Here is a 21,863-nt window from a genome sequence, read left to right as displayed (position 1 = left end):
TTTTTTCCCCCCCCATAAGTCCAGCATTGTCTGTAGCAAAAACAAATTTTGCACAGAACTGACCATATTGTAACTGATTTTTTCCACAGACTCCGCTACTAGTGACTCAGCAAAATCTAAGGTAAATCTTTTGTGAAATTATAAAGACTAAACTTCTAATCTACTTTAGATCTTTGCATTTTTTTGCATTGGTTGTTTATACATGGATACATATGGCATTATTTAAGATTTTATTTTAAACACGTGGTGTTATATTCAATATTCCTTCTCCAATTAATTTTGGAGCATGAAAGTGGAAAAAGTCACTCAGTTGTAAAGATTGACTCTCATGAAGGGAAGCTGCAAACTCTGAAGCAATGTTTGTTACAATTAGGGTCTATATACTATAAACTACTATTTATTTATACATCATGTTCAGGTTATATAGTATGTTCCTCTCCATTGCTTGCCTGTTGTTGATACTCAGACTAGTGTAACAACTTTTGCATGTCTGTCTCTATTTCAGTCTGTAAAGTATGTGTAGAATACAAGGGCAGCTTCTGCTGACGGTCATGGATCCTAGCTCCATAAGAAGCCAACTGGTATAGCCAAAGATTTCTCTTCTAAAACCCATTAGAAAGCACTTTTGAGGTAGGGAGGGGATGGTCTTATGGGTATGATACAGGACTGGGACTCAGGAGCTTCGATCCAATTGCAGGCTGAGCCACCGACTTTTTATAGGTATGTCTACATTGCAGATAAAACCTGCAGCTCGCCCAGGCTGTGGGGCTGTTTAATTGCAGCGTAGACATCCTGGTTCAGGCTGGAGCCAGCCATTAGGACCCTGCGAGATGGGAGCATTCCGAACATCTACCCTGCCATTAAACAGCCCCTTAGCCTGAGCTTTGCAAGCCCAAGTCAGCTTGCAGGGACCAGCCATGGATGTCTAACTGCAATGTAGACATATCCTATATCAGTGGTTCTTACTGAGAGATCCGGGGCCCCCTGGGGGGCTGTGGGCAGGTTTCAGGGGGTCCTCCAAGCATGGCTGGCATTAGACTTGCTAGGGCCCAGGGCAGAAAGCCAAAGCCCCTCAGCACAGGACTGCAGCCCAGGGCCCCAAGCCCCATCACCCGGGGCTGAAGCCGAAGCCTGAGCAATTTAGCTTCCCGGTGCCCCCTGTGGGACAGGGCTCCAGACAGTTGCCCTGCTTGCTACCCCTTAGTGCTGGCCCTGGCTTTTATATGCATAAAAACAGTTGTGGCACAGCTGGGCTGTGGAGTTTTTATAGCATGTTGCGGGGGAGAGAGACTAGAAATATGGATAGTTAAATGCAAATAAATGGCACCTAAAGGTCTTGTTAGGAGCAGACTGCTCAGCCCTGGAAATGCCAACCTGCAAACTTCAGAGTCTTGCTATTTTAAAGCTTCCCTGACTGATGTAAGCAACTGACTTACCTTATTTATGTAGTCATTTTTTTGATGATGTTGTGGTAATGCCTACAGTGTGCTAGACCATGGTCACACATAGGAGGGGCTTGGCCCTTGCCCCAAAGAATTTATGTTCTATAAATATTGAACAAATAGAGAATATGAGTGGGGGAAAGGATACTTATAAGAAAAGTGACCTGGTAATGATGACAATTATTGAAAATGTTTTCTTATTCTTAAGGTGTCCTAAAAAGGAGGACAAATAATTAGGATCTCCCACCACCTGCCCTTTTTTTTACTTTCTGCTGTGTGATGTACAAAGGCAGACTTAAATTTGTGCCTATTTTTTACATTTGCTATTGTGATGTTAGCATTGTATTGCGTCTCCACTCCTGAGTCTTCCAGTCTAGACACAATCAGAGTTTGTAAGAGTGTGAGCTGGGTAGTTCAGAAGGAGAGGAATTGTGAGTCGGACAGGTTTTTGTTATCTACATCAACCAGTTAACATTTGGAACAAAGGAAGACTTTATTAAATAATCAAACATTACCCCTTCAGTTGATTTATTCATAGTAAAAATTCTCAGAAACCTCCACCAGTGGCTCTTCGGCAAAACCAAAGAAGACTGAACTTGGCATTTTTTTTCCCCTAAGATCTGGTCTACATTTGAAAGTTTTACTGGTATAACTTTGGGTTAGGGATGTGATTTTCTTTTATAAGCCAAAATAGTTATACCAGTAAACATCATAGTGTGGATACCAGTTTATACCAGTGAGACTGGAATAAAAGTGACTTATATTGGTATAGTTATTCCCCTTCTTGTACAGAAATTGCTATACCAGTATAAAGCACCTTTATACTGATAGAACTGCGGAACAACTGTCTAATGTGGACAAAGCTTAAGATAATTAAGCAGAAAAATCACTTAAAAAACCAAACATGTACCACCTAAAACTTTCAGTCTGCCTTTTACTAAGAAACAAAACCAAAAAGGGTGTAAAAAATTTTAAGGAAAATCTTCTGGGTAGCACCTATAATTGTAGTGATGATGAAAACCAACCAAACAAAACATTGTCCCGAAGTACCTCACCACCCACCTTGCCATAAGCAGCCCATTAATGTTTTGTAGAAGTCACGTTGAAAGTGGGCCCTTGGGATGGACTTGAATGTGGAGAGGATAGTGGCCTTGAGGACAAGTTCAGGGAGGGAGTTCAGTGCATAGTGAGTGATCTTGGAGAAAGCCTAGGGATTCTTGTGGCAGAAGCAGACAGATGGAGGGCTGAGGTCAGTGGGATTGGAGTCAGATGGAAGGGCGACACAAAAAGATATAGAGGCAGAGCTATACAGGACCTTGAACGCAAGCACAAGTGGCTTGAATTTGATGCAGAGGAGGAGGGGGAACCAGTGAAAGGATTCCTAGAAGGGGTACCATGGACAGATGAACAAGCAAGGAAACTATCTTAACTATCCCGTAGAGGGGAGTAACTGGTGAGGGAGGCCCGAGAAGAGGTCACACGAATCTAAACAGGAGATGAGGGCATAAGCAAGAGCTTTAGCTAGAGAGAAGGAAAGAAAAGCTGGATCTCTTGAGTGCCTTGAAAGCAGCAGCAGAATTTGAGCAGGGCTTAGGTAATACAGAGCAAGGGGAAAGGAAGAGTCAGATGACCATCTCGCAGCTGAATAACGGGGAGATTTGTGGTGGTGTTATTAGTGACTGAGAACGTGGAGAGCAGAGAATGCTTCATGGCCAAAACTGATCTTCCCTATGTTAAGCTTAAATTGATGATGATACATCCAGGAGGCAATGTCAGAAAGATGTGTCTAGATCTGGGATTGGATGGATGGAAACAAGTCAGGAGTGGAAAGGTATATGTAAGTCTTCAGGCTGGAGATGGTAGCTGAAGTTGTATGAGATCATTCAAAGAAAGGGTGTAAAGTGGGAAGAGGGAGGGACTGAAGTTCGAGCTGCGCAGAATGTTCTCTGTCAAACAGATCACACTAGATTCTGATGTTGAAGAGGGTCTTTTTAGGCTCCCTGGAGTCTCCTTAACTACTTAATATAGCACCCAGTTAATAATTGCAGTTGGACTGTGGCAGACAGAGGGACCCTGCTGCAAAGTAGGGAAAGGGAGGATGTAGGGTGCCTAGTGTGGCAGTTCAGGCCACACACACAGAGCAGAGCAGTATTCCCTGAAGAAACAGGAGTGAGCACTATGGCTTTGGAGACCAGAATACCCACATAAAATCTCAAACCAATGGCATGCTGGTACATGTTTTAACTGCTAACTGTGTTCCTTGATTTTTGTTCAAAACAGGGTTCTTGGGGATCTGGAAAGGATCAGTATAGCAGGGAACTGCTTGTGTCCTCCATCTTTGCAGCAGCTAGTCGCAAGCGGAAAAAAACAAAAGAAAAACCACAACCAAGCAGCTCAGAAGATGAGCTGGATAATGTATTTTTTAAGAAGGAGCTTGCTGAACAATCTCATGGTGATGTAACAAAAGAGGAATGTGAGAGAGAGACGGCAGAAAGAAAACAAAGGATGTTGGTTCTGAAAGAAAAAGAGAACAGCACTAAAAAAGACATGATTGTTGCAAAGGACGAAAAGAAATCATTGAGGAAAGAGAGCATCCATTTAGAGGAGCCTTCACCACCTTACCAACAAAAATATACAAAGTCACCGAATCTCAGCCACCAGTTAACGGTAGGGAACGATAGTCCTAAAATGCCTATTTCACAAGCCTCATCCCAGGTTGAAGAGACAGTGTCTGACTCTGGCACTATGCTTAGCACTTCATCCCAGGCTTCCCTGCACAGATTTTCAGGCAAAAAATTAGCCAGCCCTGAAATTAAATGCATTGAATTTTTGGCTGCTGATGTCAGTTCTATCACCTCAGATTACTCAACCACTTCATCTACTACATATGTAACTGGCTTAGAGTCTAATATGCTGAGCCCTGAAGTGCAATCGGTGACAGAAAGCAAGGGGGATGAGGCTGATGATGAAAGAAGTGAATTGATCAGTGAAGGCCGTCCTATGGAAACGGACAGTGAAAGTGATTTCCCCGTCTTTGCTACAAGTTCTGCTGCTGAAAGGATATTCAGGGGGAAAATGCAAGAAGTGCCAAAAACAAATCGGAGGAACTCCGAAGAAAGCGAAGTAAGTTGTACTGAGGGAAGTTCAACACCAAAGTTAGACAGCCGCAGACTGTTTAGCTCTCATAAACTTATTGAATGTGATACGCTATCTAGAAGAAAGTCTGCCCGGCACAAAACAGATAGCGAAGGATCAGGGGATGCCAAGAGTGAGAAGGAGTCGCCTGCAATGACCAGAATGTTTGATATAATGAAAAAAGGAAGATCAACAAGCAGTTTAACTACATCAACTAGAAGTGAAACTGAAAAACAAGAACCTACGTGGAGACTTAAAATAACAGACAGATTAAAACTGCGTCTCAAAGCATCTGCAGATGATATGTTTGGTATAGGAAATCAAAAATCTAGCTCTGCAGAGACCTCAAAGAGAAAAAATATCAGGCGAAGGCATACACTTGGAGGGCAGAGGGATTTTGCGGAAATAAGTGTTTTGAACGCATGGAAAGCTCAAGAGCAGGGTCAAAGTAGAGAAAGAGAATCTGAGCTTTCAGCTGTGAATCGGTTGAAGCCAAAATGTCCAGCCCAGGACCTTTCAATTTCAGAGTGGCTTGCACGGGAACGTTTACGCACTAGCACAACTGACCTTAATACGGGTGAAACTGGAGAGCCCAAACTTGAGAACACTAGCTTAACAGATGTATCAAAGGCAGATCTGCCTTTATCTGCAGAGATGCAGGCAGATGAAGGCAGTTCTTCTAGCAGCTTGACTTCGATCAATAGAACACCCCCTCTGTCAGGACCACTCCAGCCTCCTGACCAGGTAAATGGTGAAACTTATCAGAGCATGAACAAAAGCAGCTTCAGTGCAGCAGTTGATGCCCATCCTCATAAACTCTCTGGGACCCAGGTGGTTAGATCTCGATTTTACCAGTATCTTTGAAATGGGGAAAGGTCCACTACAGCTTACTGTTACACTTCCCATTAACTCTGTATATATTTTCCTGTACTGTTGTCTTTATGCAGCCTTCATTTGGGCTGGTTTCATCCATATGCACTGTGGAAAGTCTTTCACAATGCATTACTACAGCCAGAAGAACATTTTAAAAAAAGTTAAAAGTATATATCTATTTTAAGAAAAAGTATATTTGATGGCTGCATACAAATGTTGAACAAAGCATCTGATGCAACATGCTATGTAGTGTGTATATGGTTTTATGACTGAAAGTTGGTCTGGCATTAGTATGCAGAAAAATTGTTCTTTTGGGTTAGTCATGAACAAGTGCCTCATCATAAATTCATTTGGTTTGTTAGGGTGCCATATTGTTAATTGTTAAATTAGAGAAACATACTACGAACGAACGAACACATTTTATTGTTAACAAATTTCATTACATTTTACAGATTTTAACACAGGTGGATACAGAGCTTCCATTCTTTAGGCATTCCAGTTGGATCTCTGAGTTTTATATTCCAATTTTAATACAGTTTTTGTGTTTTATGTGACTTGAATTTTTAATCTTTCTGTAAAATAAGTAACTTAAATGTACATATTACATGTGTATCTTTTCTTCAGATACCAGATTTGATATAAATGTTGTAACATAGGCGTGTAGATAGTGGATCCTGGATGGAACTGGTTTCTTTTATTGAGAAGAATATAATTCTGCATGAAGACTTAATGAATTCAAACTTGTATCATGCCTGTGTGCATCTACTTAAACACTGGAAATAAAATTGTTTTTGTGACTCCTTGAATGGCCTGAATTTCATTCTAATGAATAGTTCTAAAATGATTGCTTACAAGTTGCAATCCGCAACTGCACCCAATATCAGAAAACCTGCAATTATTGTCTGGAATGAATGACTGTCTCTGTGTGGAAAGAGGCAATTCAAAGGTTTTGGGTTGCAGAGTGTAAAGAAGCTACTATTACAAATGTGTGAGTTATTCATAGGTAAAGGACTCTAAGGTTTTCAAATCTTCTGTGTCTGTGGAACAGTCCTGCAAGTATAGCATGTGACAGAAAGGTTCAGATGTGTAAATTCCTTAATTTTGATTTTTAAACTCCATTTATAATCTGGCCCTATATCATACACCAAATGAAGTTTATTTGGTTAGGTGGTCTTTCTTCAATGTGCCATTTCTGCGGTACTCAGGAAAACATGAAAATATCAATAATCCTTCAGAATCACAGAATGCTGAATATCTTAACCCTTAATCTCTGGTGTTTTCCATACCACCAGCCAAATCAGTGCTCTTTCATAATTCATTGTAAAGACCAGCTGATGGATTGTGAAAACTCAGAAAAATTTCTATTTACAAACAGAAAAGGAGTACGTGTGGCACTTTAAAGACTAACCAATTTATTTGAGCATAAGCTTTCGTGAGCTACAGCTCACTTCATCGGATGCAAACAATTCTATCTACATGTTATACTTGGTTTCTCCTCTTTTATTGCCTAGCATATTTGTTCCTTACTTTGTCCACTGCTAGGTATTTGCCCTCTAAGTCACAATCCTCTGTTGGTGACATGAAAGTTAATTGCTCTAAAGAGGGTAACAATAATCCTGTGTCACTCATAAGCGGGGAATGAGCAGCAGGAGCACAAAAACTCTGTGCAACAAAAATTCTGTTTTCATGCACATGTTCTCAGTACTAACAAAGTGCGATGTGTAGGCAGTCTTGCTTCCATATAGAGCCTTTCTCATTTTGTTCAAAATGGCTGTAATAGTTCTGTACTTTAATCTAGATCTACCTTACTTTTCACAATGGAAATAAATGTTTATAATTGTTTCTTCACAAGGAACAGTACCTTGTTTGATAATGTTCCATGAAAATTCTCTTTACTGAAGTTTTGTGTATATGTCTGTGCCCAGGAGCAATTGAAATAAAAAGTATTTCTGTTCTTATTGTCCCTCTAACAACTTTTAACTACACCTTTTCCAGATATACTGTGATGCTGGTGCATAAGTAGCATCTCCATTTGAAATATAAGGAAAAATCAATCTTTGCTAGCTTCTCAAAGTCAGTAGTTTGTTGGCAGTTTAATTTCACTCTTCAGTCAGGACCAAAAGTCTCCTTTTTAAAGTGCATTTCAGCAAGGGACTTCAACACCATGGATACTATGTTGCTCTGATATTCACATAATAAAAGTACCTGAAAATATGAATGGAGTGCAAGTGCCCTTTAGACATCTTTTCACGGGTGAAGCAGATTCTCTAACAAGCAAAGTGCGTTCTAATACCTGTGGAACATGGGAGACCCTCCACAATTTATACTTCCTAAATAGATACTTGAATTGATTCAGCAGTGATCAAATGGAAAGAGGACTGCTCTCTCAATGGGAAATAAAGAAAAAATGGACGTTCCTGGGATAGGTGTGAAAAGATGAATAATGCATTTTAGGGCCTGTAATTTTGACATCTCCAAAGCGATGTTCCCCTTTAAATGGGGTAGTGGGGGGGATACAGTTTGGTTTGAGAGCAACCGCACACCTTTCCTTCCAACTTTTTAAATTAAACTACTCTTGAATGTTGATTTTGAGCAGGACCTTCTGTGACATTTACAATGAGCACTACGAAAATGGAACCAAGCTTCAACCACCTTTCTGCTTTTCTCTCTCACCCTGAGGCAGGGAAGACGGCAAGGGCCACCAATAGGACTCCCTTGTTGCTGACCATCCTGTGGAACTGCAGTTGCCCTTAGATGATGCGATTCCTCTGTGTCTTGGTCATTTGGAAGGTAGAGTGAGAGAGGGGCACCCTTGTGGGTCCAGCTGGAGATGGAACCTCCGTCTGTAGCATAGTGACAGCCCCTCTGTTCCCTTTGCCCAATATAGAGTAATGTTCAAGCATTATGGGCCTATATTAAAATCTCAGGGTTATTATTTTATCTTGCAGGATCCCTACCTCACACTTAACTTTGCTTTGATTTTTTTATCGTAGGGGGGAAGCTGCCCAAGGCCAAAATGAGAGTGCATTTCAGGTTCAAAATCCACTGTGCAAAAATGCCTGTTGGGTGGGGGCGGGGGGCTGTTTCCCTTAAACCCTTAGGAAAACAGGGGCCGTCTCCTCCTTCATTCAGAATTTCTATCCAAGCTCTCCCCCATGCTTTTATATTCACTTTCCTCCTCAATACCCTTCCTCTGTTGTCCATATTCTCCTGCATGCCAGATTGCTTTGTCACATCCTACCCCTAACCCCACCCATTTCCCTGTGAGATGGTAGCCTCCTGCACCACATGCTGCTGTGAAAGGCCCTCTTTCCTACACCCCCCATCCTGTTTGTGTTGTTCCTTCAATGTTGCTGCCCCCAGCAACTCTGCCCCTATGTATAATCATCTCTCTCATTCAGGCTCCTGAGCGCCATGTGTCTCTGGCTCCCTTCAGCCTCATAGGGTTTCACCACCTGTTCCCCAACCGCCATGTGCCACAATCTTTTTAAGGGCAACCTGGCTGCAGTAGGGTTACCATACGTCCATATTTGCCCAGATATGTCCGGCGTTTTGGTTCTTGAATGGCCGTCTGGGAGGAATATCTAAAAACAGCTGGGATTTTCCATTATTTTTCCCCCAAAGAAGAGTTGATCAGGCAAGAGCGTGCCTGCTTTTTCTGCCAGTGCTTGTGCCGCAAAACAGCTGTTTTGCGTGGCTGGCAGGGAAGGGGGTGCATGAGCAAATCCCCCCGCCCCCCTCCGGCTGCGGTGGAGTGTACTCTTTTTTGAATGTTCAAATATGGTAACCCTGGCTTCAGTCCCACAGAAAACAAGCTCAGGTTCATGACCCTTGTAAGGACAGCCTCACTGCTGCAGGGAAGGCTACTGGTTCCAGACTTTAGGAAGCTGATCCCTCTGCAATAAGAAAAGGAAGCCAAATACACCTCCTTACCCTAATATCATTTTCCATCCTCCCTTTATTCCCCTCTCCATGCACCACAGCCCATTTCAGTGAGGGGTTGGGATTAGTAGTAGCCCCTGTTCCTTTGGTGGAGGTGGTGGGCAGGTACACTGGTGAGCATGAAGGGAGCGGTCCTGCTGCAAAATTTTGGAGTAGGTTAATATTCCAGGGCAGTAGATGGGCGGAAGTCCTTTCCCCAGCTCCAAGGGAAATGGGGGGCAACTGGGGAATGGGGCATGGTGGTAAATTAAAATAAATGTGTCAAGTTTACCCAAAAAAAACCCAAAAACCAAACCCACCTCATAAGGAGAGATTCCAAAGTTGGCAGGGCAGGTAGGAGACCTGTACCCTATAGAAAGCACCTGCTGAGCCATCTCTGCTTCAGCGCTGGCAGTTGAGATACTGTTTGCTCAGGAATTCCTTTTGCCAGGAAGTGAGTCCCAGAAAGGGTGGCCTGTTGCTTAATAGAAAAAGCCCCACTTTATGTGGTACAGCCACTGCACTCCAGGTCCTTGGAGCCCTTGATCAGAGAAACATGCATAACCGTGTTCTTTTTTTGAACCAAAAAAAAGGTAGTTCCAGTTTGCCTCATGTGTAGTCCATGATTTTTTTTTTTGGTGGCATGAGCGTTTTGTGTTTGGAAACGCTCATCAGTTCCCCAAGAGATGGTGTGTCCATTTTATATGTATTTGTGAATGATAAATTTTGCTTAAAAGACAAGTGGGTCTTGTATATACAGCCTTCATTTTCAGTGCTCAGCACATGGAGAGCAGTTAAAAGGACACATTGGCTGAGTGTCTCCTATCACTTACACTAGTGTAACCCTACAGACAACGAGGTGATTAAGTAAGTAGCCTTTAGCAATAGAATTCATTTTTCCTCTGCACCACACAGTGATAGGGGCTGGGTACAGGATACACACATGGTTACTAGAGGGCTGCTGGGGCTAGTACTGCTGTGTCTGGCTCAAACTGAGCAAGGAGGGGGTGTAGTAGGGGGCGGGGGTAATGCAGGGACACAGAAAGCATGGAGATTAGCTGCAGTGGCACCTAGTGGGTAGGGAATGCATGGTCATGGCTGTAGCCCTGCAGGAGAGATGAGGCACCAGGGGCAATGGATGACTGAATGTGACCCATGGTAGTCCAGCATAGAAGTACATTTGTCAGTGCATTAAGGTGTATGCAGTCATAGATGTTACATAGAAGTAAAGGTAAGGTTAGGATGGTCTCAGTTTTAGGTTTAGTATTTTATACATGAATATATAGTCTGAGGGAAAACAGCCATGTCTAAAAACCACAATTAACTAACTAGCTACTTTCTTAGGTTTGCACAATTAATCATTTTCAAAATATGAGGTGTGCGGGGGGTTGACATGTTTTGTAAAAGATAACGTGTCCCATCTTGGAGAAGATTTGAGTACATCTGGTGTTCTGTTCGTGTATTCATGCTAGCAACAAATCGTCAAGCCTCTGCGTAGGTGTGGGCTCTTGCTTAGCTTATACCAAGTTTCTCTTACAAGCAAATGAAGTGTCAATGCTGGAAACATGGATTCATTGGTGTGTGTTATTAGGTGACAGTGAAAATACCATCAATCCCTTTTCATAAGTGTCTTTACCAAAAGCCTGACCAGTATGTTAATGAAGATCATGTAACTTATTTGTATGTGGAGATCTTTTAAACATTGACCTAACTCCCACCCAGACAAGCTCTCTTCCTGCTCTGACTGACAGCCAGAAACAAATGTGACATTCTGTAAATTAGTTTAAGACCAGAAAATTAGGCCATAATTTTGGGAATAGAAATGCTTTGACAGCAAGAGCACTGTTTGGAAGTGACAGCGTAAAATGTTATAGCAGCAGTCTTAATAAAAGGGTGGATAATGACTTTGTGCTGTCTTGAGCAGTTTCTAAGGCTGCATACAAAGAATAAATCCACTTCATGTTAGAGAGTGCCTCAAGAAAACAAGGGAAGGGAAGCATCAATTGATTAACACTATTGTCTTAGAGGAGACAAATTAGCAAAAAAAGGCAGGGGACAGTACCCAAGTTGCTTATGTCCTTGCCTGCAGCGTAACCTTACACAAGGCAGCTCTGATTAACCATCATATTGACAAGCCTTGCTGCTGTCTCAATTCTAATCCAGAGCAGCTCTACTTGAGCCAGAGTTGGTTCAGGTATTTACATCGATACTGATGTGATTGCTGAAGTCTAAGGCTTCCACTGACAATATTACTGCTGCAAGGGACTCCATGAACCTATCTTTCTGTAAGGGATCAGGGCCTTCACCCTCGAGTAACAGCAACTTTGTGTGTGTGTGTGCGGGGTTGAAAAAAAATAATACACATAAACCAAATAGAAAGAGACAGGTGGTTTCCTCTTCCACTGTTTGGCCAGGTAACTCTTCAATGGCATTAGAAGGTAAAAGTCCAAATCTCAAAGAATTACAATTTTGCTCATTATGTCAGACTTTACATTAAAAGTGAAGATTTTGAACAACCATTTGAGTTGGAACCATTGTAAAAGTTATTAGTGACAAAATACAAAACCATAGCATGCAGCCCTTTATTTTTGTAAAGTTCTTTGCTTAGCATAATTCTGTATATTACATTATGGTGTTAAACAAAGAAATTTATTTACAAAAACACTCGTTATGCAAACATTTTGCTCTTTTACATTTGCTCAATATTCACCTCTCCCCATATATATATTTTTAAAGCATGCATAAAAATTAATTTTGGTGAAGTAAAACTACTCTATGTGCCCAGCCACATACAGTATTTGTTTATATATATATATTTATAGCTATGTACAAAAGGTTGCCAGTATACATAACAGTACAGAAGTGTACATCTTAAAATCCACACTGCAATACAAGTTACCAGGTCTCAATAAAACAAAAGAAAAATGGTGGATTTAGCTAAGAATAAAAGTAATCAGCAAATACTTATATGTAAAAACAAAATTTATTTTTGTTGGATTGGCAAATTATTAAATATAATTTGAATGGCAGTGCAATATGTTAAGTTACCTCATACACACAAATACCAGTCTTATTCTGTTTCTTGTGTAGAGGTTTACTGTCCAGCATAACACATTATAATGTTACATTATAATAGTATCAAAATGTTTTGGCAAAAAGATCTTGAAAGGAACCATGATGTTTTGTTGACAAAAATAGAAATCTGTAACAAAGCTAAATAACAGTAAAAGAAAAGAAAAAATATTTTCATTTCAGTTTTACATTTGTGTATAATCACAGTTCAGTATATCTCTGTTCATTTGTAGTCCCCATAATGAAAATAGCTTTATACAAAAGAACTTACTAAAATTTCTGGAACCATATATTGGTTTTTCCATGCTCTTAACGTTTCTGTGCACACACACCCACACACGTTCACTCTCACACACCTTCTGCACTTTTTGTAACAGGTGCTAGATACAGAAAGAAAATGCTCTATCGTCATTAACAGCAACAAAGTTTTACAAAACAGGTTCACTCTAGTCTATTGTATTAATCCAGTACTTAGCACATGTTTAGTATTAAGTCTCAAATAATAAAACAAAATGATACATTCCCTTGCTAAAATATTGGTTGCAGATTCATTAATAATAAACAGAAGCCGTGGTGATGTTGCGCACACTAGTGTTTAGCCTTTAAGCGGTCTCCTTGGCTGAGGAGGTGAGTTTGCTGGCGTTTCCATTCTGTGACTTGTAGCTGGTGAAGCTAGGTGTATGGATTGTCCTGATGCTCTTCAGGCCTTGGTTCAGTGAAGTGGGAGAGGTAGACGAAGGGGGGGAAGAGGAGGAGGAAGGGGGGGATGGCCGGCCATTTTGAGTCTGTAGTGAGAATGAAAGATGGTGACCTTTACCTGTGTAAGCGGGGTTCTGAAACTTTAAGGAGCCATTAGAGACAGAAGGAATTAGGGAGGTAGAGTGGGCAGTGCGACCTGTTTGAGGACTCAGAAGGTTAAAGGAAGGAATGGATGTTTTAGTAGGTGGATTAAGAGGGTTAGAACTGTCACCACTAGAAGCAGGCACAGAGCTGTTTTTCCCAGAGGTGGGAGAAAAAGCTGGGATCTTAGAAGCAGGTAGGGTAGGGGAAGTAGCTTTATAGTCCCCACCAGCTTTCTTAGCACTTCCATTAGCCTGTAAATAAAGATGGCAGGAGACAGTTTGTCAGAGAGCCAGTAACATAAGTAAACAGGGCCTGGGAAAACAGCCCTGCAGAAAATAAGAATGAACTGTTCAAGGCCTGAGCTAAGTCTTGCAGCTGTGGATTGGACCTGGTACAATCCCCAAAGTGCACAACAAAGAATGCATAGAGTGCAAAGAGAGAGAACAAAGCTTGTGCGAGAAGTCACATCAACCTACGGACTATTCACTACCTTGGTCATGCTTTGAGATTGTTAACGTGAGGATGAATGGAGCCTTAATGTGGATCTAATGCAACCCATTAAACCAGAGGTTCTCAAAAACTGTGGGTCGGGACCCCAAAGTGGGTCGCAACCCCATTTTATGGGGTGGCCAGGGCTGGCGTTAGACTTGGTGGGGCCCGGAGCTGAAGCCTGAGACCCCACTGCCTGGGGCTGAAGCCGAAGCCTGAGACCCACTGCCTGGGGACGAAGCCAAAGCCCAAGGGCTTCAGGGCTCGGGTTACATGCCCCCTACCCAGGACTGAAGCCCTTGGACTTCAGCTTTGCCCCCTTCTCCCTCCTCTCCCCCTCCCTTTCCCCCCCCCCGCCTGGGGCAGTGGGGCTTTGGGGCCCCCAACCCAGGGCTGCAAGCTCAGGCTTCAGTCCCCCTCCTGGGGCCATGTAGTAATTTTTGTTGTCAGAAGGGGGTTGCGGTGCAATGAACTTAGAGAACCGCTGCATTAAAACACAGATTAGTATCCGTCACTTCCTTTAAAACTCTTTTGAACAGAGGATTTCCTAGCTGTCCTGATGAATCACATTTACCAAAGGGAAGTAAACAGGTATGGCATCTTAAGCTGAACACTGGAGTAAAAAGCAGATGTTTCATTGCAGGCATGCAAAGTATGGTGAAAGTGTAATAAGGATCATAAAGAGATTTTCATTCCCCCAAGATCCAGGATGCCTAGTTAGATCTCATTTGAAAGAACAAATCCATTATTTGGTATAATCTATACCAGTGACTTGATTTACATTTTTTTAAGCAGCTTTAAATGTCCATCCAAAGATTTGGTTTAGGGTAAAACTACCTGTCTGTATTGGCGTGGATCCTGTAGCTTGTGCTGTCTGCCTGCTTTATCCAGGCTTCCTTGTTGTCTACTTTTTGTAGCCATGGGTATTGGCATCCTGCTGGTCTGTGAAGTGGTGCTTGAGCCCTGTTAAAAGGATTGTAGGGGCACGGGGGAGACAAGGAAATCACAGTGGTAAATAGGAGTGCATTTAAAGAGGGGAATCACACACCATGCGCAAAGAAGCTTTGTGTGAGAAGCCAAAATATTACATGCAGGGGGAACATCAGAGATTCACGTCATGAACCACACCACTCTTGTTAAGTTCAAGAATCAAATGGAGGCATCTGCTCAACTACTGATCAAACTGGATTTAATGTCAGTGTCATTTCTCATTTCACACAGCGGATTATTGACCCAGCTTCCCTGCATTGCCCGTCACCAAACAGCAGCAGAGGTAAAACAATCTATTAGCTGTTAGACACCTAGTGGGGAGACCAAACAAGCCACCTGAAAGGAAGCAAACAAATCATAAGACACCTCTTGCTTAATGGTGATTATTGCAGATTTTAGAAAGCAGCTGGAGCTTGATTTCTCCTACTAAGGTACCTTACGTGAAGCAGATAGGCTTGATGAAGGGGATTCTGCACCACCATGGCTCTCATCCAATACTACAGGTTCTCTGGGTGCAGCCTCTTGTGTTATATGGGAAGAATAGGAGGCACTGCTTCTTACAGAGGCACATGCAGGTTCAGGGACAGATCTTGGACTCATCTCACTGATGGTATTCTCCAGCTGTTTAATGGTCTGCTCAAGGCTGTCCAGAGTCCTGTACGTATTCTTTCGAATTTCATCAGTCCTAGAACTCTGGGCTGACATCTCAGGAATGGGATCTTCCTTCCCAGAACCATCTTTGGTAACATCCTCAAGCTGAGACCCTGTGATTTCAAATCTTTTGGCCTCCTTGTGTTGCTTTAGAGTCCCATCTTCCTCCTCCTCCTCTTCATAAACCACCACCTGCAAGGTCTTCTTTCCAGTTTTGGTCCCTGTACGTATTGCTTGAGTCAGAGCAGCCAGCTGCTTTTTAGGGAACTTAAATTTAAATTTTTTCTTAGCATCCTGCCTGCTTCCAAACTGATCAGGAGAGTCCAGCTTCACTTCTGAATTTAAACCATAAATTTGACTAAATTTGTTAAAACCGGTCTTTGCAATTTCTTGTTCCTCAGGAGTTTTTGTTTCTGTAGAGTCACAATGAGACTGAAGTTTAAATTCATATTGTTGCTCAAGCCCATGATTTGCTAAATAATCTGCAGTAGCCCTTCCATTATTAATTGTCTGCAGTGCTTCATTCTGTATCACAGGGGTTTCAGATATTTCATTTTCTTCCTCCTCTTCCTCTATCTTCTCCTCTGTCATCATTTTCTCTAACTCCTCCTCACATTCCTCAAATATGGTTGAAAGTCTTTTATAAGCCGACCTAATATCCATTGGTTCTTCAAAGATTATGATGACTGGTTTTTTGTCCAGACAAACTACTGGTGGTTCATTCTCTGTACTCTCTAACACACCTTGTTGGGATGTCTTGTCCTTTTTGGCATCTATATTAACTGTTTGTACATCTCCCCCCTTCCTGCTTACTATATCGTGAACTTCTCCAGTCGACAGAACCTGGACAGTTGTCTTGGTAATCATAAAAGCAATGTTGTCTGTTGGTGGGTTTTCTTCACTAGGAGAGCTAACTGGAGACTCTGTCTCCTCCATATAGTTTACATTGATATTTCTAGATACTTTAGGCCTTAGCACAACCTGACTGTAGTTAATGACAGGCATTTCTTTCTCCTCTGGTGATCTGAAAGCTTCCTGAGTTTGCAACTCTGTTTGCCTGACAAGAGGTGAAACGTTGCTGATTGGGACACATTTGCCTGTACACTCTAGTGGTTTGTTCTGAGGCATGTCATAATCAGTGTGTCGCAATATTCCATACGTCAGCTTTTGTTTTCCAGTTTCAATAGTTGGATAATGCACTCCTAAGACATCTTGACCCCCTTTTCTTCCGTCATTTTCTGGCAAGCTTACCCTAGAGAAGTTTGTGCTGATATTATGGGGGTTCTTGTTGGAATAGTCTTTATTCCCTACAAACAAATCTTTACTGAACACAGAATTTTCATTCATTGAAAAGCTACTTTTATTTTCAGATATGCTGGAAGCATCAGAACTCATCTGGTCTTCAGTTTTCCCTTCCCTCTTCTCCTTAGGGTGGTCACTATCTTTTGGAGATCCTGTTGTATCCCCATATACCTAAGGGGGAAAGTTGGATTATTTAGTTAATCAGAGTTGTTATTTGTAAAGATTTTTTTCTCCAATTAATCACCATATCCTCAGATGAAGTGAAGACCTTGTGAACTCACTGCTCTGTACATTGCTGCACAGCCGTGTCTATAATAGTCTTCTGATTTCTGTACCTCTTCATAGGAAAATTCCAAATTCTGGTAGGACAGGGTGCAATATATTACTGACCAAAACTATGCATGTGCTCAACATGAACTCTAACCAGACTGTCCCTTTTTATAAGGTCTCCAGAATGTGCTGTGCAAAAGCATAAGTTCTCTATCTCCAACATTGTTTTACCTTGACCTGTTTAGACACCAGATTCCAAAAATTCCTTAGTTTGCATAAGACTGAAGCTTGAACTAGATAGAGTATTTGACTAAGATCTGTCAGGAACAAATCAAACCATAAGTGAGGGAGGCTGACTGCCAAACCAAAGGGACTGATTTGTAACTGCAAATATTGACAGTCCCTACAGCCTGTAGGCTCACTGGGACTGTTTCAGTTTCACCTCCCTTCCAGGGGTTGGCACCACCACCTTGTGCGATGGACACTTGAAAAAATTACTGTACTTAGTGACCAACATTGAGGGGTTGTGTCATTCAGTCACTCAATTTTTTTAAACATTACACGTTGCTGATCCCTGCTCCCTTCTCAGTGTCACTATGATACAGTTTGGCTCACCTTGAAAGTAAGCTTTGAAATGTAAACAGCTGTTTTTTAACTGCCTCTAATATTCCTCCTGGCTAAGAGATGATGATGTGTGTTAATGTAACTGTTGTCTGGGCATATCAAAGTCATTCTACAGGTGACTACTGCAGATAAAAATGGTGCTTAAGGCTAAATAAGTGAAATAGTTAGCACCAGGAAAACCCCAGAAAATAAAATTAAACCTATTTGTCTAAAGAAACCAGTCCTATAGGCACATGGTGATTTCATCCAGTACTTCTTTGCCTTCCTTAAATGTTAATTGCTACCAGCAATGCAGGTCTTAAAATGATTCTTTTAACTGGCCAGTTTATATAGGCACATTCCCAGGGAGGCTCCCAAGTGAGGAACCTTGCAGACAATACTTCAGAGCAGTAAGCAGCAGGGCAAGGAAGCTTTTTTTTTTTTTTTAAAGAGCAGATATTTCTATTCCAGCAGAGTGACAAATCCCTGTGAGAAGGCTCGCCCTTCATCACTGATTTGTTGTTACTTATGGTTTTTGCTGTGGACACTGGGGGTGAAGAGGCAACTTGATTATATCTGATGTAAAATAACCATTCTACAATCAGATTTCTAGTAAAAGTATTGACAGGACAAAAGTGTGAATAAAAAACATGGTTCAAATACATTTATACTAGCAACAACTGCTGGATCCAAGCTGCGAACTATCTGTCATGAAATTCAGTCTCCAACACAGAGAATGCATTAGAATAAAGGTACAATAACTTAAGTTAAATCATTTAATGGACTTCAAGTGCACACTGTCTCTTGGTGCATGCTTCTCAGTATTATATATAAAGCTCAGAAAGAAGAAAGTCAGCTAGCAGGGGGCTAGGTTCATAGTTCAAAGTCTTTACTCAGCATGCTCACAGTTTGTTAGCACTAACAGAGATTATGCATTGAGGACACTGAAACTACTGAATGGTTTGAAGAGGGAGGAATTATCATGCAAAACCACCAAAGCCAGAGAGGAATTAAAGTTCAGTGTGATGCTCCAGCCACATTTCACATAATGGTTTGTGTGTCAGAAATAACATGTCAGCTCTTAATGAACACGTAAGGGCCCAGACCTGCAAGTTGCTGAGGGCCTTCAGCTCCCATTACAATAAAGGGCTCTCAGAACTGGGGCCCAATATATTTAATGGCACTTTTTGTAAGAGTGGGGAGGTTACAGCTGGGGCTCTGGCTGCATTTCCCATCAAGTGATTACATTCTACCTACCTCCATTCCCCTGGATTTTCAGTTTTTCCATTCTACACTGCCTGTTCCAAACTTTGGTATAGTGTCTGTAGGCATTATTAAATAGCTATGCACTTCACCCCAGAAATAGTTGCACTCCTCTGGGAAATGAAGTGATACTTGTATAGTTTGTATACCAGTTGGGTTGAAAGGTGCCAGTGAATGTCATGCAAGATGTAAGCTCAATTAAAGTTAATTGCTGGGAGTTTGCAGTTGTCACAACCATTATTACACTGAACAGTATTTTTGAGTCAGTTCTTTGGAAAAAAATGTTTGCACTATACTTGAGAAAATGTGCAATAGCTGAGTGCTGACTGACAGTACAATCATCTGGCCTTTTCAACACTGAATTTACACCGTCAAAGAAATCTGACAAAATTTCTCCCAAAGTCCTGTCACACTTAATCTCAGGATTTATCCGTGCAATGGAGAAAGCCAAAGGCCAGGTTGAAAAGCTCCCCTTGAGCTTCAATGTTGTTTCTAGATATTGCAAAGCTCACCTCACTTGTCATGTGATGTAAAATTTGTATTACACTGCCTGCTGCTGCAGGTTCATGAGCTGGGACCAAAGAGAGAAACAGTGCTGTGGGCAAAACTGGGCCTTCATAGCCGGTTTTCAGAGGTGCTCACCTCTAGCTTCCACTGATTTAAATGGCACCTTTGAAACCCAGGTGACTGGCACCCTGACTTAGTGAAAATGCTCTAAGCTGCCAGCTGGGATGTGGGTTTTAATCCTTAGGCCTCGCCACTCCACTGGGCAGTGGTGGTGTATTATAAAATGAGTCTGTCAAGCTCTCCTCAACCAGAATTCTTATGTAAATGTTGAAGATGAGCTGACCCCCAACTTGGGCACGTGCACAAATATAACTCCTGTCTGCCAGCGTTGGGGGTAAAAGCAAATAAGCCCCTGAGACTGTGTTAGAGGGGAAAGGACACACATGACACAAAATTAGTCTTGAAGCAAGGAAAGAAGGTTATGCAAAGAGTGGGTGGCATGTTTGTAAGTGCCACTTGTTACCTTCTTGTCCTTGTGGTGTATTAGAGCTCCAGGCCTTGTGTCTTTAATGTGTGTGTCATTTCTGGACTGTTCAGCATGACTGTTTGAATTTACATCCATAAAAGAGCACTTCTGAAAAGCCTAAGGAATTAAAATACTGCAAGTTAGCAGGACACCCAGTTGGCTTTTTACAGACACTCCCAAAGGAGTTCTGCTTCAAAGAGGATATTTGTAAAGCATAAGATTTAGATCAGCAAAACAAAAACCGAGGTTTAATTTATTCCTGCTACTGCCCTGAACGTCTGAGTGAAATGTTATTTTCAGATTAGGTAGCATCTCCTAGCTATCAAGCTCAAACTGCATAACAAATAATGAATTTGTTAAACAGTCTCCTGATTCCCTTTTTACAGATGGGGACTCTGTGGCACACGGCGGTGAAAGGAGTTGCCCGAGGTTAAACAGGAAGACCATGGTAGATCTGGGAACAAAAATCACAGCTCCCAAACCCAAGTCATAACCACAAGACTGTCCTTAATGAAACGACTTCATTTCTCAGCACCCCTGTCTTTAACTTGAATGCTTAAGCCTAAACCTGTAGCGTCTGACACAAAACTAAGCTTTCAACTAAAAAGGCCCCATGCAAAGAAAGATGCTTAAGGACATGGCTGCACTGCATCAGAGAACAGACCTTCCGCCCTGGGTCCACAGACCCATGCTCTCAGGGCTCGTGCTAGATCTGTAGGCCTTGTGGCTCAGGCGCTGAAGCCGGGAGGGGAGGGAAAGGGGAGTGGCCTTGAGAGCCCAAGTTCCAGCCTGAGCCACACTGTCTGTACAGCTATTTTTCGAGCACTAGGCAGGGCTGGATTAACTTTTTGTGTGCCTTGCTCCAAACATATTTGTGGGCTCCCCTGGGGAATGATTGTAAAAAGGGCCGGGGGCAAAAGCACAGTGGGCTGTGGCTCCCCAAACAGACAGGTGTGGCCCGTCCCCTCCCCATCTGCCCTTCCCCCCCGCTTCTCGCCCCCCCGGGACTCCTGCCCCATCCAACTCCCCCGACACATGCCCCATTCAATCGCCCCTTCTCCCTTACCGCCCCCGGAACCCTTGCCCTTGACTGCCCCCCGCCGCCCCATCCAACCCCCCCCTCCTTCCTGACTGCCCTCCACGGGACTCCTGCCCCCATTCAACCCCCACCCTCTGACCGCCCTGACCACCACCCCAAACTCCCCTGCTTCCTGCCCCCTTACTGCGCTGCCTGGAGCACCGGTGGCTGGCGGCACTACAGCCGTGCCGCCCAGAGCACCAGGACAGGCAGCCGTGCCGCCGGCTGGAGCCAGCCATGCCACCGCGCAGCACAGAGCCCCGAGTCAGGCTGGGCTCTGCAGCCGTGCTGCCCGGCAAGAGCTCGCCGTCCCGCCGCCCAGAGCATTGTGCCAGCAGCACAGTGAGCTGAGGCTGAGGGGGACAGCAGGGGAGGGGCCCAGGGCTAGCCTCCCGGGCCAGGAGCTCAGGGGGCAGGCAGGAGGGTCCTGCGGGCCGGCTGTGTTGCCCACGTCTCTAGGTGGTGGGATAAGGGTGTGTGATTGTCGCAGAGCCTTAGGCAGGTGTGTACAGAGAATGACCAACACCCTGTCTCCTGGCAACTGATGGCCTGGGCCCCTCCCCTGCAAGGTGCCAGCTGAAGGTGTTGGAGAACAAAGAGATCAGGCAGCCTCCTGGCCCAGGAAAGAGGAGGGGCTGGAGGGGGTTGCAATTTGGAGCTGGCTGGGGAAACAGAGGGAGGTCCAGCACTGGTGTCTGAGCTCCCTACCCCACAAGACGGACCTGACTGAGGGGTCCTGTTTTCCATATCTACAAGCTCTGCTTTGACTGTGTTCCTGTCGCCTAATAAACCTTCTGTTTGGTTGAGAGTCATGGTGAATCGCAGGAAGTGGGGGGTGCAGGACCCTGACTCCCCCGCACTCCGTGACATCCAGCAGCAGCAGGGCAGGTTCTCTTCC

At 43.1% G+C, this 21,863-nt stretch overlaps 2 protein-coding genes across 20 annotated transcripts in view; one reads left to right on the top strand and one right to left on the bottom strand.

Annotated features, from left to right (window-relative positions):
• ARHGAP21 (Rho GTPase activating protein 21) overlaps positions 1-6,247 on the top strand; it is a 195,561-nt gene extending 189,314 nt beyond the window's left edge. For all 4 annotated transcript variants that reach the window (XM_084621857.1, XM_084621856.1, XM_084621858.1 and 1 more), the window contains 2 exons: positions 90-121; positions 3,723-6,247. In XM_084621857.1, coding sequence (XP_084477983.1) covers positions 90-121; positions 3,723-5,441 — 1,751 coding nt within the window. In that variant the 3' untranslated portion in view covers positions 5,442-6,247. The remainder of the gene's footprint in view (positions 1-89; positions 122-3,722) is intronic.
• Positions 6,248-11,971: 5,724 nt separating this feature from the next.
• The window catches only part of KIAA1217, a 540,319-nt gene continuing 530,427 nt past the window's right edge, over positions 11,972-21,863 (bottom strand). For 4 of the 16 annotated variants that reach the window (XM_084619489.1, XM_084619498.1, XM_084619502.1 and 1 more), the window contains 4 exons: positions 19,885-20,004; positions 15,201-16,889; positions 14,613-14,738; positions 11,974-13,537 (listed from right to left, as the gene is read on the bottom strand). In XM_084619489.1, the coding sequence (XP_084475615.1) occupies positions 13,046-13,537; positions 14,613-14,738; positions 15,201-16,889; positions 19,885-20,004 (2,427 nt within the window). In that variant the 3' untranslated portion in view covers positions 11,974-13,045. Of the gene's footprint in view, positions 13,538-14,612; positions 14,739-15,200; positions 16,890-19,884; positions 20,005-21,863 lie in introns of all 16 variants that reach the window. The other 12 variants (XM_084619491.1, XM_084619490.1, XM_084619492.1 and 9 more) reach the window with 10 other exon arrangements.

This window comes from Lepidochelys olivacea, assembly GCF_965140295.1.
Source record: "Lepidochelys olivacea isolate rLepOli2 genome assembly, chromosome: 2".
Lineage (NCBI taxonomy): Eukaryota > Metazoa > Chordata > Testudines > Cheloniidae > Lepidochelys > Lepidochelys olivacea.
This window is presented reverse-complemented; position numbering and strand designations above follow the sequence as displayed.